Below are 18780 nucleotides of genomic sequence, written 5' to 3'. Positions count from 1 at the left end.
CAAAACTTTGAACTCTAATAACTTTCTTACTCTTTAACGGATTTTCCTCAAACCTTCACCAATATTTTTTACTATTTTTTCTGCTATTTTTACAACAAAGTTTTTTTCAGGGTGAACTTCCCCTTAAACACTTTTTGTACAACGTACTGGATGTCTACATCAACAATTTTAAAAAATGAGATGAATCAATATGTGTTGCCACTTCCCCCCCCCACACACACACACACACACATGGCACACTTGTTTCCTATAGGTCAACGGTATTTGGTGTATATAAATAGCTAGGCGAATCTAAATTCAAAATAACAAAACACAATTTTAATGAGGAAGTCATTTTGACTGCCATTGATATCATTTACATGTACATGTGGGGAGGGGGGGGGCGCTGGTTGGGCAGGATTTCAATTAATCTTCATCTATATTTTTCACCATCAGTTTATATTCTCAAGGAATGGTTCATAGTTGAATTTGTCGGTGCACGTCCTTGTTATGTCATAAACTTTTATGTATTTTATTTTTGTTTTGAAGTAGTATTTATTAAAACATTTAGTTCAAAATCATACATACAATAGTAAATTAACAAAACATTGTTCACAAAGTCAAATAAACAATTATTCATAATACAAAAAAGAATTGTACAAAAAAAATACAGAATATAACATTTGTGTCATCAGGAACAAAATAGTTATAACAAAATAATTCATAGTGACGCAATTGAACTGAATGAGTATATGTATATATGTATATATTGTTTGGACCGATATTGGATAAATCCGTTCCGATAAGTCTCATAAATTTTCATATTTGTCTTTTACTGTTTTAGATCATTTTCCATTTATCTACACGGCTGTGACGTCATAATGACCGCTGATGTAACTTTCACTAACAGAGGAATTGAGAAGTATCAACAGGGAAATACAAAGCAAATATCGCAGTCGCCACGAGTGCGAAGATTTCACTACCGACCAACGAACATAGCGGCGATCTTTGAACAATTAGGAAAATTAATAATAACGATAACAACTATATTTGAAATGAATTCGGAGGAAGTAAGAGAGGCGGGGCTATGAAAATATAGAATGAAAGAGACAGCCATGGGGTTTATGAAGTGATCACCGCTTGTGAAACTGTAACAGTCTTAATAATTTTCAACGAACCGTTTTCGTTCTGATATTAGAAATTTTGTTTGGACGGATATGGTCTTCAACATTCGTTTGACATATTCGTTCTCAAAATTTTTTTTTTTTAAATTGTAACAATATTATATATAGCGTATTATGAGCTACTGGACTCGTACATTTTGTTCTGCTATGTCGACCATATTCGTTCTCAACATATTAATTGGTCTATAATTTCACATCAGATCATCAACTGAATTTGAATTTCTGTTGGAATGTATACATGCATCCAGTAAATGATGTGAATAAAGTTTGTAAAGACATGGTAAAGGCCAGAGCTATTTGCTTCTTTTTTTAAGACCTGATTATTTTTATTATACATTACTATCATGACTATGTTGCTCTTATTCTTTCGTAGGGACGAAAGAGCAATATATATATTTTTCAGGTAGTGAATAAAAAAAAATGAAAAAGGAGAAAGAACTGAGTCGAAAGAAGAAAATGGTCCTGGTCTTAGAGGTCAAGTCCACCTCAGAAAAATTTTGATTTGAATCAACAGAGAAAAATCAGACAAGCACAATGCTGAAAATTTCAACAAAATCGGATGTGAAATAAGAAAGTTATGACATTTCAAAGTTTCACTTATTTTCAGCAAAATAGTTATTTGAACGAGCCAGTTATATCCAAATGAGAGAGTCGATGGCATCACTCACTCACTATTTCTTTTGTTTTTTATTGTTTGAATTATACAATATTTCAATTTTTACGAATTTTATGATTAGGACCTCATTGCCTGAAGCACAAAATGTTAAAATAATGGAATTCCACGTGTTCAGGGAGGAATGAAACTTCATTTCACATGACAATGACGAGAAAATAAAAATATTTCATATTCTATATAATAAAATACAAAAGAAATAGTGAGTGAGTGATGTCATCAACTCTCTCATTTGGATGTAACTGGCTCGTTCATATAACTATTTTGTTGAAAATAAGCGAAACTTTAAAATGCCATAACTTTCTTATTTTACATCCGATTTTGATGAAATTTTCAGTGTTATGCTTGTTGACATTTTCTCTTTTTATTCAAATCAAGTTTTTGTTGGGGTGGACTTGTCCTTTAATTCTATTAACTCTGCCATCCCAAAGAGAGAGATAGAAACGACCCGCCATTTACACTCTTGTGGAGCGTTGTGGCCCAGTGGATTAGTCTCCGGACTTTGAAACAGAGGGTCGTGGGTTCAAATCCCAGCCATGGCGTAGTTTCCTTCAGCAAGAAATTTATCCACATTGTGCTGCACTCAACCCAGGTGAGGTGAATGGGTACCTGGCATGAATTTATTCCTTGAAATGCCACCGCGCTGTAAAAGGCTGCGGGGCTAAAGCCAGGGTAATAATATCCAAGTCCTTTGGAAGCGCATAGAGACGTTATTTATAATGTGTTATGCGCTATACAAGAACTGTCTATTATTATTATTATTATTAAAAACAGTAAAATTTTACCTAATATTTTGTAAAAAGGGAACATGCATGTTTGCTGGGTATCCCCCCCCCCCCCAATATTGGGCTATTTCATCGCAACATTGCGTAAAATTAAAAAAATATATAGTAAACTTTTTACCCAACCAACATGCATGTTCCCATTCTACCCAATATTGGGTAAACATTTTTTTTTGGGGTGGGGGTGTAATCGCCCCATCCGCGCCCGTGCGTGGTTAAGTTCTCTCCCTTCTTGACTGTGTGTTATAAACTGCTAGTCTTGCAATATACCTTTATTTATAGAGATAACTATTAGTAAAACAGAATTAGCCAATATAAGTTTATTGATTTAGAAAAACTATTTGTGAGATGAAAAGTACTTGTTTTGCTTCGTGGTAACTTAATTTCGATTTGAATTGAGAAGTAGGGAGTGTTATCATTTAGGTGGGCCTATATTATAAGACTATGCACTACTCAGAATATCATGGGCAGTATATGGGACAGATTTGAGTAGTTGAATATTTGAGATGGGTTATTAGAACTATATACTGGGGAGCGTTTCATCAATATTTTCATCCGACAAGTTGTCAGATCTGACATCTTTTCATGATTTTGATTGGCTGAGAGGCATTGTTCCTAAGGTCACTGTCGGATAAAATGAGACTTGTCGGATAAAACGTCCGACAAGTCCTTCATGAAACACCCCCCCCCCCAGGTTTGCATGCCTTTTTATACACTGTCATCGCTTTGAGCTAGGAAGCCCTTGAACATGTCATTCTTCATTTCGATCCTGACCTTTACCACGGATTATTATCTCCAGAATGATAATCTCGCGCACAAATGAGTATCTGAATATATTTTTTCAATTCAATTCTTTATTCCATTTTTTTTTTCAAAACATAATACAAAGTATAAATCAAATAAAATTGTACATACAATTTTTTTTTAAACAGCCCAAGTCCAAATTTTGGCGAAATTTTGTTTTGTTAACTATATGAAATTGTTGCTTATGCAATGACTCATCTTGTGTATAAATCTGAAATCATCCCATAAATGCCTTAATAAAGGAGAAAATTTGCCAAATCTGGTATGAATGTAAGAAAAGCCCAAGTCTAGTATTTGGGCTTTTCATATCATAGCACCCTCTCCCATTACTTCTTGTCAGAGGGTGTGTGAGTGTGAATTCCCCCCCCCCCCCCATTCCACTGGCAAGCAATGCAATAAAATATTCTGCTCATTTACAAAAGCATTTTACCCTCAAATCTCTGACAAGTATGAAATAAAGTTTCTTGATAAGAAAATGCTCTCATTCCATTTACACCAACAACCTGGGCTTAAGAGGGGACGCCCTCGATCTGTTAATGTTGTTGTTTTTCTATTAAACAAATAAAAGGGAGGGAATATACTCCCCCCCCCCCCCCGTTCTTGAACTGCCGTTTGTGTGCTTAATACTTCTGGTGCCAAGGATGGAGGAAAAGTGAACTGTAAAACATGAATAATACGTCATTTTGCAAACTCTGGGTTTTTTTTTTTAAGTATTTGCAACACTTGCACACGTCCGCACATTTAATACCCTCTAGCTCATCCTAAAACACATCAGGTATTAAAAAAAGAACTAAAAAAAGGACAAAGAGCACTTTTTGTCTAATATATAAAAATAAATCTCATGTGTATCATTTACATACATTCAGTACTACAGAAGTCTACCATGTATATATTCAAATTCAAAAGTTTATTGATATCAATAAATAAATAATAATACAACACAAACATTAATAGTAACAACGGGGTACTAAAAAAAATACAAAGAAAAAAAATACCAATCCTGGATGAAATGTTAGATGCGAGATACATAAATGCATATACACATACATAATAATACCTAAACATTAATACACCTATATACAAATACATAAGTGTAATATCATAATGTGTGTAATAAAGTCTCGAGGTCTATAGGAATCCTTTTAAAAATTCAATTCATATTGCCTTAAAACATACTTATTACTTTGTATCATACTCTAATCTTGCTTCACCTAACATATTATAACTCAGCATTGCTCAGTGTGGGGTCATATTTTCAAAAGTCATCTGTTTAAATGATCATATAAGAATGACCCATGTCCATCCCGGGGGCAGGGGGGCACTTCAATTGACGAGCGGATACCATGCGCGACCATGGGGTCCCGAAAAGCACCCTAAACAAGTATTTTCCATATTTTGAAAATGCACATGCAAGTATTGGCGTGTTAAACCCTACCCTTAACAAGTATTGGAAACAAAACGATACCCTGGCTTGGCAAGTATATTCTCTGAATTGAACCCCTATAAACAGGGACAAGGGTATTTCAATTGTTATAATTTGTCACGGACTTCGGTCGTTACCTATATACCTAAACATCACTTGGTTTAGTACTGCCCACCTCCCATACGCAAATCTGACTCTAAACACGCAGTGTTGACTGTTGGGACAATACATCCTTTATGAAACATTTTAGTCTCCTTTATACCCTCAAAATTTTGACCATAAACACCGTCACGTAGCTTTCGTAATGATAGCCTATACCCTTTTTTCATTATTTAAGTGTTTTGACACCCTTATTACGTTACGTACGTAACATATTACGAGTCGTTTGGTCGCTCATGGTGTCCACTCGTCAATGCAAGCTGCCCCCCCCCCCCTCCCCCGGATATATAATTCTAAAAACGCCCCAGGTCCACCAGATAAAAAGCCCAGCCCATAAATAACGTCAATATTAATGTGCATAAAAATGTACACTTAAATTTGTTTTATGCGGGGTTTTATGATGTTCTCTGATGTCTTTTGGCCAAATATACTTTAATTGGCCAAATTTAAAAAGTATCCACATTTTCTCTTTTCTCGAAAAGACCTCGACTTGGGCCGTTTGTTTTCCTTAGTTTTTAATCAAGTTATGAAAATCGATCCCCAATGAATCAGGTCTGCTACCCGTTCTACCAAACTGAAGCTACCATTAGAGTGTGTTTTTTTAGGATTGATTTTGGTTGTTGTTGTCTTTCTTTGAAGTTCACACAACGGTACGGTTTAATTTATTGAAATTATATATTTTGTTCAAGTTAGCTGCGCAGCCACTTTGTGGGGTCTCTCATTGACTGTGTGTTATGCTACAACTAATCTTAAAATAAACGTTTTCTGATAACCATCAATAATACAGAGAATAAAGTAGCCCTAATATTATTCAAACAGAGAAACTAATATGCCGCTAAAATGTTTTTGAGGATATACCAGTATTTGTTTTCCTGGTATGAATGTATTGAGTTGTGAAGTAGTATATTTTCCTATATCACTAGACTACACAGCTGAGAATGTTGCATTAAGCTGGCTAGATGTGGGAATATAGTTGAGGAATTGAGGTGGCGCTAAATTTAAGGCTGCTGCTGCATGTTCCTGAACTTAATTGCTAGCTGCTTTTAAATGGCAAGGCGCGCAGTCGCCGAGAAAAGAAATCCCGCGGCATATATATATATTCACGTTCGCCCAAATTCTGAGTATCCCCCCCCCCCCCCCCCTCCTCCTCTCCCAATCCCGCAGCCCCACCTCGCTCGCCCCTGGGATTCTATCGTACACAGCCAGGCACCTATTTGCCACACCCACCTCGCTGATATTATGAAGTGCGCAATCTGGTGAGGAATTCTAACGTTAACATAGAAACCCTTCACAGAAACCAATCAAAATAGACTTTCCATTGAATTTATCGCTAGTGATGTGTATTTTTATTACCTATTGGTTAAGCTAAATTGACTTACTCAGGTACTCCTTGAAATGTGGTGTGGATCATAATTTCATGTTTATCGAACCAATCAAAATAGCGATAAAATTAGCTTGACATAGTCATAGTCCCTCTGTCTTTTCGGTTCATGCATCGTTTGGTCGTTCCCCTGCCGTGGTTTTCTGTAAGTCAAAGAGATAATTTGTATCCTTGATTACATTTTCCTTGAAAGGTATTAGTTTACGGTATGATGACATTAACTTTAAATAGGTTTATGAGGTCTAATTAAGTTTCAAGTCAACGGTGTAGGCCTATCTATGTAGTGAGTTGGATATTCGATATTCAAACTGTGAAGTTGGTTGGATATTCAGGTTCGATATTCAAACGCGTGTAAAATTGACAGATATTCAATATTCGATATTCAAAAATTAGGGGTTTTGAAAGCTAGCTAGGGGGTTTAAAAGGTGGAGCACGTCTCGGGCAACCATAAAATAGCTGGCTTGCCCTAATACGAGGATTTTTTAGTGGACATTAGTCAGTGAATAAAAGGGTTGGAAATTTCTAGTTTAATTTTTTTTTCAAGGGGCCCCAAGGGATATCCCGACGGCCTAGCCAGGGTAACCACCTATCCTAAATTGTAGAACTTGATTCGGGCAACAAGATAAACACCTGCTTGACCCGGCGCATGCACATTAAGGGGGCTCAAATTAACAAAATTAAAGGGAATATAGGGCTATTTAGACCATTTTTTAATTAAAAAAAGTATTTTTTTCAAGGCCAGGGGCCCCCAGGGATATCCCGACGGCCTAGCCAGGGTAACCACCTATCGTAACTTGTAGAACTCGACAAGGGCAACAAGATAAACACCTGCGTGTTTTACATAAAATATGATTTTGATTTACATGCTGTATTTGTAAGTCTTTTCTGTATGATTGTGTTATTAAAACTATATTTTGTCATCCTATATGAATATGTAAAGTGTCATTTTTTTCATTTTTATATCAAAAGTTCAAGATTTATTTTCCATGAAAAAATTAAAAACACAATATATATTATATACAAAGACTATTAAACCACATAAGAATTCATGTTTCAATGGTAATTAATCAATAAACAAATTGAAGAGCGATCTTTTTATCTATTTGAAGCTAATGTTTTATCATTTTCACTGACCATGCTTATTAATGCTATTTTTGTTACATTTACATGTCTCTTTCTGGTGTACTTTTTATTTCAAGCTTCAATGAGACAAAATGTATGTTTCTCTAAGGTTTTTCAAAATACCACATACAGGGAGAACGGTTCTGAAGGGGGCACACTAGTAATTCAGCTCCCATATGGTTTACACGTAAATGTATAACGGCCGATTTCAAGCCTTTTGGGAAACGTTTACCAGCTGTGACACCTATCAATGTATCCAGAAAAGATGAAATTTTAACATATATCTCGATGTTGGGGGTTTATGTGATTGGATTTTGCGCTAAGGGCCACCAAAGAGCTATATTGCAAGTCTCGAGGCCTTTTCAAGACCCCGGGGGGCCACTTACATTGGCGAGTGGATACCATGTGCGACCAAAAAAACATGTAAAAAGGATGTCTTTTTCACGATAGGGCAAGTTACGTACGTAACGTGATAAGGGTGTCAAAAACACAAAAATAATGAAAAAAGGGTATCTATTTCGCTAGGAAAATTACGTGTTTAGGGTCGAATATGCGGGCATGATAAAACAAAATTAAAATATGTTTTATAAAGGATGTCCTTTTTGCCCCAAAACTTTGTGTTTAGAGTCCGATTTGTTCGAGGTGTAGAAGGTGGGGTCGTACTAAATCAAATAAGGTAAAGCCGACGACCGAAGGACCTGTAACAAAACATTCCTGTACTTGTTAGGGATTCATTTCAGGGAATATTACCGATAAGAGTATTGTTTTGTTTCCATGCAATACTTGTTAAGGGTAGGCTTTCACACGGCAATACTTGTTAAGGGGTGCTTTTCAGAAAATGGAAATATACGTGTTTAGGGTGCTTTTCGAGACCCCCATGGTCGCGCATGGTATCCACTCGTGAATGGAAGTGGCCCCCCCCCCCCTGTCAAGGTCTCAGGTAACGCGTGTGGTTACCCGTTAACCCTGTTACCTCCCCTCCCCAGGCCACTACACTGCACATCCACAGGCTTAGGAAGATTTTTAACATTAGGTGGGGTACAAATTTGCAAAGTAAGCAAAGCAAATATAACCTTGTTCTCGGTTAATCTCCATGTGTGGCAAAATAAGGGTGGCAATGTTTGGCTTATTTTCTCTTTTTCTTTGGGGCAAATGCTTAATTTTCTTACACTGGCAGTTTTCATTACACCTATTATTCATACTACTTGGCTCTTATTTCAATTTGATTCTTTAAATCATTTTTTTCTTAATTAAAAATAGAGATAAAAAAATGAAAAGACGGCCCGTATTTTACCCTTTTAGTCAGTTCCTTAGACCCCCATTTCAGAGTTTCGTGAGGCACACCTCATCAAAAAATAATTTGAGTGCCCCCCCCCCCGGGCCTACCGAGATCGAGAAGACTGAAATTAAAATAATTGTGGTAACCAACATAAGTTCTCTACACCGTACCGTTCTCCAAAAAACGAGTTCTCTTTGGCACCACATAATCACGTCTCTCTACGTAACGCGTACAACGCTTTCAAATTACGCGCGCTACAGAATACGTCATTCATAATGAATATTTATTTCTAACTCCGGGCATTGGAATTCATTGCTGGCTAGGCCGTCGGGATATCCCTTGGGGCCCCTTGAAAAAAAAATTAAACTAGAAATTTCCAACCCTTTTATTCACTGACTAATGTCCACTAAAAAATCCTCGTATTAGGGCAAGCCAGCTATTTTATGGTTGCCCGAGACGTGCTCCACCTTTTAAACCCCCTAGCTAGCTTTCAAAACCCCTAATTTTTGAATATCCGTCAATTTTACACGCGTTTGAATATCGAACCTGAATATCCAACCAACTTCACAGTTTGAATATCGAATATCCAACCAACTTCACTCCGGTTAAAATACTGGTAACCCTAATACCGTACGGTACGTCTCTACAACGCTATTGCACGTACGTCACGTCGCTGTAGTTAGCTAGCTAGCGCTACAACGCTATCAAATTACGCGCGCTACAGATTACGTCATTCGTAATGAATATTCATTTCTAACTCCGGGCATTGGAATTCATTGCTTACCGAGTAGTGTACTGTAGACCTCTCCCAGCCCATGCAGCCGGTGTAGCATGTCGCGTACGGTCGCTGAATGGATCCGGCGGCGCGGCGCGGCAGGATAGCCGATCCCGGTGGCGTATTTTTTATTTACACCACTGCTCCGCCAAAATATTGAAAAACCCCACAGAAACGGCTCGCGCAAGAGTCTAACACGTTGACCACGCACGTTTCGAATCGTCGTGCACTGTGACATCTTAGTCATGAAAAAAAAAACTTTTCTGATTTCAATGTATAGCTTTTTTTTAAGGCAGTGTATACAGCCACACGCGTGTGTCTTTACCATCCAGCCACACGCGTGTGGTTATATCCAGAACACCTATCTGTGGATACCGCCACACGCCGCCAGTAATAACAGTAAAACACGTAAGTAGGTCTGACCGTCTACGGTATATCATGATCAAAATAACCTCATTTCTTCGTTAAATTCTTACATTCTAAACCCCTTTGATATCCTTAGATCGTTTCAATTTCATTCTCACCGTCTTCTCTCCTTGCTTTTCTTGTCTTGTTACAAACGGTCGTCTGTTTAACAGCAAATTCTCTTTTTCTACTTGTGTCGATTCTGGCTTCCTTCGCGGTGGCAGACCCACACAGCGTTAGCGCAGCGCAGTAGTAGACATACACGGTTTGGGTTTACTGTGTATGTCTACTACTGCGCTGCGCTAACGCTGTATGGGTCTGCCACCGCGAAGGAAGCCAGAATCGACACAAGTAGAAAAAGAGAATTTGCTGTTAAACAGACGACCGTTTGTAACAAGACAAGAAAAGCAAGGAGAGAAGACGGTGAGAATGAAATTGAAACGATCTAAGGATATCAAAGGGGTTTAGAATGTAAGAATTTAATGAAGAAATGAGGTTATTTTGATCGTGATATAGACGGTCAGACCTACATACGTGTTTTACTGTTATTACTGGCGGCGTGTGGCGGTATCCACAGATAGGTGTTCTGGATATAACCACACGCGTGTGGCTGGATGGTAAAGACACACGCGTGTGGCTGTATACACTGCCTTTTTTTAAAGCGTTTAGTTTGTTAGGACCTTATCCGCTTGTATTTCATATCAATTCTACAATTGTGTAGGAATCGTATGAGCATTTTGTTCGTAGTTATTGCACCTCCAGACATTCAGATCAGGCGCGTACGCAAGGGGGGGGGGGTTTCGGGGGTTCAAACCCCCCCTTTTCGTTTCCTTTTTTTTTTTTTTTTTTTTTTTGCTTGTCTCCCCAGAGGTCGGTCTGGTCAAGGAGTTATCGGGCAAGAGTCTGATAACTCCTTGGTCTGGTTACGGACAGTTCCCCTACCCAATAATGTATATGACAGCAATAATGAACAGAATCTCATGTTTCCGACGAAAAACACAGAAAAAATTTCCGCTCGCTTCGCTCGCTCCATTTTATTATATCTTTTATTTCCGCATGTCGCCGACATGATCACGGTATCGCCATTAACAAGGCCATACATGATTATCATGATGTATACTTATGAATACAAGTGAACCAAGACAAAGACATACGTTTTCTTACAAAATATGTTTTACCAATATGAAAACCAAAATGACGGAAAACGCTAAAATGTCGGTTAGCTCGCTCCGCTCGCTCGTAATAATTTATGAAATTCCATAAGTATCTAGTCTCCTGTTCAAGGCCGTATTATGCGGTCGCCCCCCAAAAAAAACAAAAACGTCCCCAAAAAGAAAAAAAAGGGAAAAAAGGAGAGGAGAAAAGGAAAGGGAAGGAAGGAAAGGGAAGAAAGGTAGCTTTGTGTTTTTTCTATTTATTCTTTATTTTTTTCTCAAAAGAGAAACTCCTTCACTCTTCTTGCTTTAAATTCATATATGAATTTTGCTTCCGCGCTGCGGTTAAATGACAATATTGAAGTTCTCCATTGTTCCCCCACCTTTACTCTAACCCTGTTTTTCCACCCCGGCTATGTGCTTCTTGCCAGTTAAAGTTAAAATTGTATACATTAGGGCATGAATTTGAGTAAGGTTAGGCCGAAGTAAATGTATGAAGTTATCTTTTTTTTTTCAATTGATCGCGCAACTTCTGGTCTGGTCGGCTCCGAGCGGGTAAAATCTTTATATCAGTTTCTGCCGTCACCTCCATAAAGTCAGCTTCTCCCGCTTTTCAGCTCATTACTATAAACAACCATAATTTGGGGGCAAACAGGTTCCTAATTTAAAAAGAGGAAGGTATGGAATTCGTGTCGTATTAAATAAAAAAGTACAATATTTTTTTATCAAATTGTATTAAACTTCATGTCATTTCCCTGTATACATTCATCTCCTGTCCTGTTTTGCACCCTCAGTTTGAAATTTTGAATGACACTTAAGTTTCTTTATATTCAAAAAGAAGCGCTTTAGGATAAGTCAAAAAATTTAATCATCCTTTATTATATAGATAGATAATTTCAATAAATCACAGAAGTTTCAACTTTATGCGCACTATTTTCCTTGTAATGAAGTTCAATAATCTTAGAAAATCAATTGAATTAGAGACGATTGGGTATTAGAGATATCAACATTTGATGAAACGTCCGCCCTTTGAAATTTCAGAGTTTCATTGCTCATCGCGGGGAGGAATATCTTCCTCTACCAATCTTCTCCTCTGTTTTGCGAGTTAAAAATATGCACTGATGCTAAATTGTTTGTAATCAAATCTGATCTTTCCAAAGAAAGTTTCAATATATCTTTGAGAATACCCTTTTCTCGGGACCCTTTTTATGGCAAGAAAAATTGATAAATCACTTTAGCTTCCGCGCTTCGTTATTATCATTTTAATTTCCTCCATTGTATACCTCTTTTGTGCGTTTACAATCACCTTTGAAAACAAGGTTCAAAATCGCAATATAGTCAACCGAATTGGAGGTACTAGAGACAAGAGAAACGGCTCCTTTTCATTTTAATTTATGAAACACTAAAAGCTTCGCGCGAACTCCCCCTCCCTGCACCCACCCCCTAGGGAGCGCGCTTCGCGCGCTCTGTAAGTGTTGGCACGCTTCGCGTGCATTTACCGCCCCCTCCAAAATGAAATCCTGGCTACGCGGTTGGCCATATCATGAGTGCTACGATCCGAAGGACATGTAGCATCGACTATGATACCAACAAACTATTGACAAAAAGGTTATGTTTTCAACGCAAAAACGAGAACATTTCTGCTCGCTCGCGGGTCATGACCGCACTGTTACATACCCATCCCCACTTAAATGTTATTGTCTTATTTGCAGCGCTGAAAAAAAAAGAAAAAAAAATCATCACCCCCCCCCGCTCATCACTTTTTAGAGACTGGGCGGGAGATTGAAAAAAAAAATCAGCTCGAACCCCCCCTTTCAAAAATCCTGCGTACGCGCCTGATTCAGATGCATAGGGTTCTTAGCTGCAGCTAGACTAGATTTCTTTTCTTCGTCTAAAATTTTCACTTCTCTGATTCTTCAGCACTCACCTGGCTCTCTCTCTCGCTCTCTCTAGGTGATTCTCCTTTCTGTTTTGGGGCGACAGTGGTCTCCGCATTGCTCTCTTGCTTTTTGCTCAACTCAAAAGACCTTCATTTTGTTGTCATTAAATTAGGCACATTTTGTCGATGAATTTTGTCTGTATAGGCCTATTTATTAATATGCACACCTTGATACTTTTGTTTTTCTCTAGCTATTTATTATTAATATCATTATTACTATTATCATTATTATTATTGTTATTATCATTATATCATCATCCTTATTACTATTACTATCATTATTATTATCATCATTATTTTTATTTGGCAGATAAGATCTTCTCTGAGTTCTCTCTATACCTCTCTCTCTTCTTTCTTTTTTTCTTCTCAATTCTATTTTAAAAGGAAAGTCTATAGGGCCTACCCCAAAATAACTTTTTTTCAACAGGACAAGAAAAATCAGATCATTTGACAGAACTAAAAGTCACTGTGAGGGAAATCGGACAACTATAATAAGAATGTTATGAATTTTTAATGAAATTGAATATATAGGCAATTGCCAACTTGCCGACATCATATAGGTGTACGACTAACCATTTATTTTATAGTTAGGCAAAATTTAACTTTTTCCGAAATTTAGATTTCCTCAAAACTTTTTCCAGCTAGGATATTTATAGATAATAGATATTTTTCATGTTTCCTTTAGACTTTATAGTTCTAGGCCCTATTTAACAACCTTGAAAATATGAATTTATGCCAATATTTATGATTATCAGTGATTAAAGGTATAAAAATATAGTAAAGCTCAATATTTTGAGTTCATTCGATAGTTTAAGAAGGCCTATAACATAACAATGAAACTTGATTCGTCCAGTGTCTGAAAAAAATCATGTGATTGATCAAATAATGAATTTTTGCAGTATAAATACATTTGTAAACAAAATAAATGGTTAGTGGTGCATCCATGACTTCATAAAAATCTGCAATTTATCTTGTGATTTCCCCATTTTTCATAATTTTTATTATGATTAAAATTTCACACTTTCTTTTCTGAGTTGTCCAACTAACTTTCCTCAAATGTTTTTTATTTTGTTAATCTGATTTTTCTGCTTGGGTAGACTCGATCTTCTTTTATTCTCCCTCTTGCTTAAGGCCCATTTTTCAAAAAATTTTTCTTCACAATATAATTTTTTGTCACTTTCCAAATCAATCTCCTTGTATCTCACCCTTTATTCCTTCAGTCCCCTTCCCCTCTCTTTTCGGGCTCTTTTCATTTTTCTCGGTCATTTATCACAGCTACTACTGAACTTTGTCTAAAAGGTGCACTGCCAAGCATTGCTGCAAATGTATACTCGGTGATTTTGAAAGTATTTCAGGTTGGGAAAACCTCAGAACAAGACAATACTAAGGCTTGTACTGTAGGCAAAACTTACCCGCACATTTTCTCTCAGCACTGAATTGGCTCAACATCAATTCGTATAGACAATATCTTTTACATATTTATTTTCAATACAAAATCACATATCAGCTCAGTAACAAACTCAAATGGTTTTAGAACCCTTTTCCGTTATATCAACAATAACCCTAAGAAAATAATGTGGTAACAGGATGACTTCAGGTGGTTTTGGAGATCAGGTTTGGATATCATTCAACTTCATCATACAATTCTAACGCGAGAATTCCGAGAGCTTTGCTTGAGCGCACAGATTAGACTTGCCCGCGAGCCGTTTCTTTCGTATTTCTGGGAACTTTGGCGGAGCAGTGGTGTAAATAAAAAATACGCATCCCGGTGGGGTCACTCAGCCGCAGAGGGGGACACGTGTGACCGTTACCACAAATGCAAGTGACCATGGTGACCCCCTATTGCAGTCAATTTCAAGGACATTTTGTGAAATTTACCCCCCTATTTTCACGCAAAACAAGGACAAATTTGCGGTAAAATGGTACCTCGAAACACCCCTAATTATTATAAGATTGTAAGGACACTTGCCCATTTCGCAAATTTACCCCTATTTACCGTATTTCAAGGACAGGGCATTTACACCCTTTGCTCATTAGAGGAAATTGCAACACAGGCGTCAGAGTGCTTAGTCCTTAAAGATGACCAAGAGCCATGTCATAATCCAAAAGAACTTTATTTTTCTTGAAAAATAAGAAAAGTAGAATTCGTTGTAAAAATAAATGTAGAGTTGTCCATATAAAGATACAGAGCATGATGCGCACGCCCTCTGCGGCTGGTGACTCGGCGACGGATTTTACTTCCCGTAATCGTTCTCCCCTTTTTCCTGACCCCTATTTCCATCAGATCGAGGACGGTGAGCACCCCTATTTTCACTACTTCGAGGAGTGTTCTGTCCGCGGACGTTCCGTCGAATTGACCCCTTTTCCCGCGATTTTGGTAACGGTCATGCGGTCCCCAAGTCATATTGAGTGACCCCACCAGGCATATTCCACAAAGTGGGGATCCGAAAATAATAGCTCAGCTGGGTGCAAAATATTTGAATTCCCATAAAGGACATTAATCGGGTGGACTAGACAGATGAGAAGAGGAGGTGCATTTAGAGGGAAAGAGAGAGAAGGGGGGTACATGTACAAGAGCAAACCCCCCCCCAAAAAAAAAAAATGTGTGAGATGACTATTGGATGATATGGGGGTAGGATGATATTGGACCGATTGTCAAATTTTGATATGAAATAAAACCTGTCGAGCTATGATTCTGATAAGATTTACGAGCCGGGTTCGGACCGAGTTGAAGGAACCGAGCTACAGAACTATTCATTAAAAAATCTGACTCAAAATGGTGGGAAAATAAGGAATTTTTAAACATTTTTTAAAATTTTCTCCTCGTACACAGACGGCTTGCAATCGTAACCCAGGGTCAGGGAGCGCCGGCCCACATCACAGGCCGGCGCTCAGGAACTCACCGTGTATTTACCCATACTCACGGGACAAGGGTAGATTATGGTCAAAAGATCTAGCAAGATGAAGTGTGAAAACAGAAATTATGCACTTACCACAATTATTATGGATGAAGGTCATCGAGTGGTAGAATCCCGACATCGAGGAACAGACTGGAACCTCAAAAAAAACGAAAAGTTCTCTCCTACCCCAGTCTTGATCGGCCAATTTATGAATTTTTAAAGAATTAGGAGAGGTATCGTGACAGAACTTTTCGTTTTTTTGAGGTTCCAGTCTGTGCCTCGATGTCAGGATACTGCCACACGTTAGACCTTCAGTTCTCTCCTTCAAGTGTTCTACCCCAGTCTCGATCGGCCAATTTGTTATGAATTTTGAAAGAATTAGGAGAGGTATCGCGACAGAACTTTTCGTTTTTTTGAGGTTCCAGTCTGTGCCTCGATGTCAGGATACTGCCACACGTTAGACCTTCATCCATAAAATTGTAATCGTGATAAGTGGATAATTTCTGTTTTCACATTTCAGTTTTATAAATATTTCGACCATAAATTACCCTAGTCCCGTGTCGTGTCTATGGTCAAATACACGCTAAGCCCCTGGGCTCCCGCCTGCCCCTGGGCTACTACAGTTCTAGCATGCACAATAATACCTTACACAAGTAAACTGAGATAAAGTTAGTACACATGAATAGGTAGATAAGTATTTTCCTAGAGCTCTAAAATGCTTCTTTCAAAATTTTGATTTTTAGGTGCTGCTGGTTTTGTGCGCCTCCTGGCCGTGTGCACTGGGCTGTGAGACGTTCTCTATGCTGAAAATCTGCTAATAACCCAGAAGGAAAAACCAGTTTTTTAGACCAGTAATTTTTTTTACTGGTTTCCACTAATTTTACTGGTTTCCAGTATATTTTTACTGGGCCAGTTGATTTTTAACTGGACCAGTAAAAATCAGCTGGAGACCAGTTCCAACAATTGCATTCCAGTTGAAGCAATTAGTAATACCAGTTAAATTGTTTTTAAACTGGTGTTACTGGTCCAATAAATGGTTTCCAGTAGATTTTTACTGGTTTCCAGTATATGATTACTGGACCAATTGATTTTTAACTGGACCAGTAAAAATGAACTGGAGACCAGTTCAAACAATTGCATTCTGGTTACTGGTCCAATAAATAATGACTTTCAAGTCAGATCATTTAACAAAGTATGAAAAATGAATCTTGCAATTCAGAGAAACTTATTATCGTTATCATTTATCATTGTTATCATCATTGCTCTTATGATTATCACAATTATCATTATTATGGTTATTATGGTCATTGTTGTAATCATTCTTATTACTGTTATTGATATTGTAATTATTATTATTAATATTATCATAATTATCAAGTATTGATATTAACATTAAAATAATTATTTCCTCTTATTATGATTAAGATCAAAGCAAGATATAGTCAACTGGTCTAAAGTAATTCAATGTTTGAAATTAAACTGGTCAAGACCAGTAATACCAGTAATTCTGATGATGCTGATCACGTGGTTTACCTCAATTGCATATTTCCTGTTTTTTAAAGAAAAATCAGGATTTATAATGGAATATCCTTGCAATAGCACTCATTGTTGTTTGAAAACCTCCAAAATAAGTGTGTGAACTAATTCACAATGAAAATGTGTAATTTCATACATCACATTCAAAATAACAGCAGAAAGATGAATTTACTAACTATCTTTTCCAACACATTTCACTGGCCATGGTATATAACAAACCAAATGCATGTAATCAACTGATCCAGTAAGACCAGTACGAGGACCAGTTCGACCAGTTTGAGGACCAGTTAGACCAGTATGAAGACCAGTGAGACCAGTATGAAGACCAGTGAGACCAGTAACAACCACCAGAATCAAGACCAGTATAAAATTCCAGTACTTCAAGACCAGTTTAAGTTTTATCTGGACCAGTATGACCAGTAAACCGATGTTCCGATTTCCAGAGTTACCAGTTTAAAATTATACTGGTCTAACTAGTCCAGTGGAACTGGTTTTCCTTCTGGGAAGGAACTGTCTCAAATACTACACAAACAGTAGTCCATTTGACCCTACCATTCTTGAGCAGTGAGCTAAACACTATACAGGCAGCCTTATTTACCCCACTCTCCCCTACAATGTATGTAGTCAGATGTCGTACCTGTATCATGTTCCAAATATACTGTAACTCTTAATGTTCCATTCAATCATCGTTTTCTTAGATTAACCCGTCTAAAGATGTCGGACACTATCTTGACAGCACCCCTAAATTTCATCAATGGTGAAAGAGTCTCGCCTACAAATACTGATGATGCCCAGGACTTCAAAGTATATGAGCCAGCCACTGGTAAGCCTCTCCTTTTCTCTTTTTTAGTTTGTTCTTGGAGAAGGGTAGGAAGTAATTTTTATTTTCTCTGTAGTATTTCTATATTCGCATTTGGGCAATTGCAGCGATTGTTGTATTTTTGGGGGGTGTTTCTTTCATTTGAAGCGCTGCTTTGAGTACATGTAAGAAGAAGCTATGTGGTAAATGCAAAATGTCATTCTGCAGCATGTGGAATATTGAATTTTGAAATGTTCTTGAATATTGTGTGTGGCAGAGGGGCACTTCAGAAAAGGTGGTCAGTCACCCCAGAGCATTCCATTTGGGGAACTGTAGGGCTATGGGCTTATTATGAGGGCAAAATCTCATATCGCCCTTCTGTATTTTCTACATGATCGCTGAAGTGCAGTACACTTGGTCTACTAACTGAAGGTCTAATTCTTAAAGGACATGTCCACCCCAGCAAAAAGTTTACTTGAATAAAAG

General features: G+C 37.6%; 1 protein-coding gene across 2 annotated transcripts in view; it reads left to right on the top strand.

Annotated features, from left to right (window-relative positions):
* Positions 1-6476: 6476 nt before the first annotated feature.
* Positions 6477-18780, top strand: part of LOC121429151 (4-trimethylaminobutyraldehyde dehydrogenase-like) — a 31964-nt gene continuing 19660 nt past the window's right edge. Inside the window, exons 1-2 of one of the 2 annotated variants that reach the window (XM_041626082.1) lie at positions 6477-6530; positions 18194-18318. In XM_041626082.1, coding sequence (XP_041482016.1) covers positions 18210-18318 — 109 coding nt within the window. In that variant the 5' untranslated portion in view covers positions 6477-6530; positions 18194-18209. Of the gene's footprint in view, positions 6531-6560; positions 6579-18193; positions 18319-18780 lie in introns of those variants that run through there. The other variant, XM_041626081.1, reaches the window with a different exon arrangement.

This window comes from Lytechinus variegatus, chromosome 15 (genome assembly GCF_018143015.1).
Source record: "Lytechinus variegatus isolate NC3 chromosome 15, Lvar_3.0, whole genome shotgun sequence".
Taxonomy (NCBI): Eukaryota; Metazoa; Echinodermata; class Echinoidea; order Temnopleuroida; family Toxopneustidae; genus Lytechinus; species Lytechinus variegatus.
This window is presented reverse-complemented; position numbering and strand designations above follow the sequence as displayed.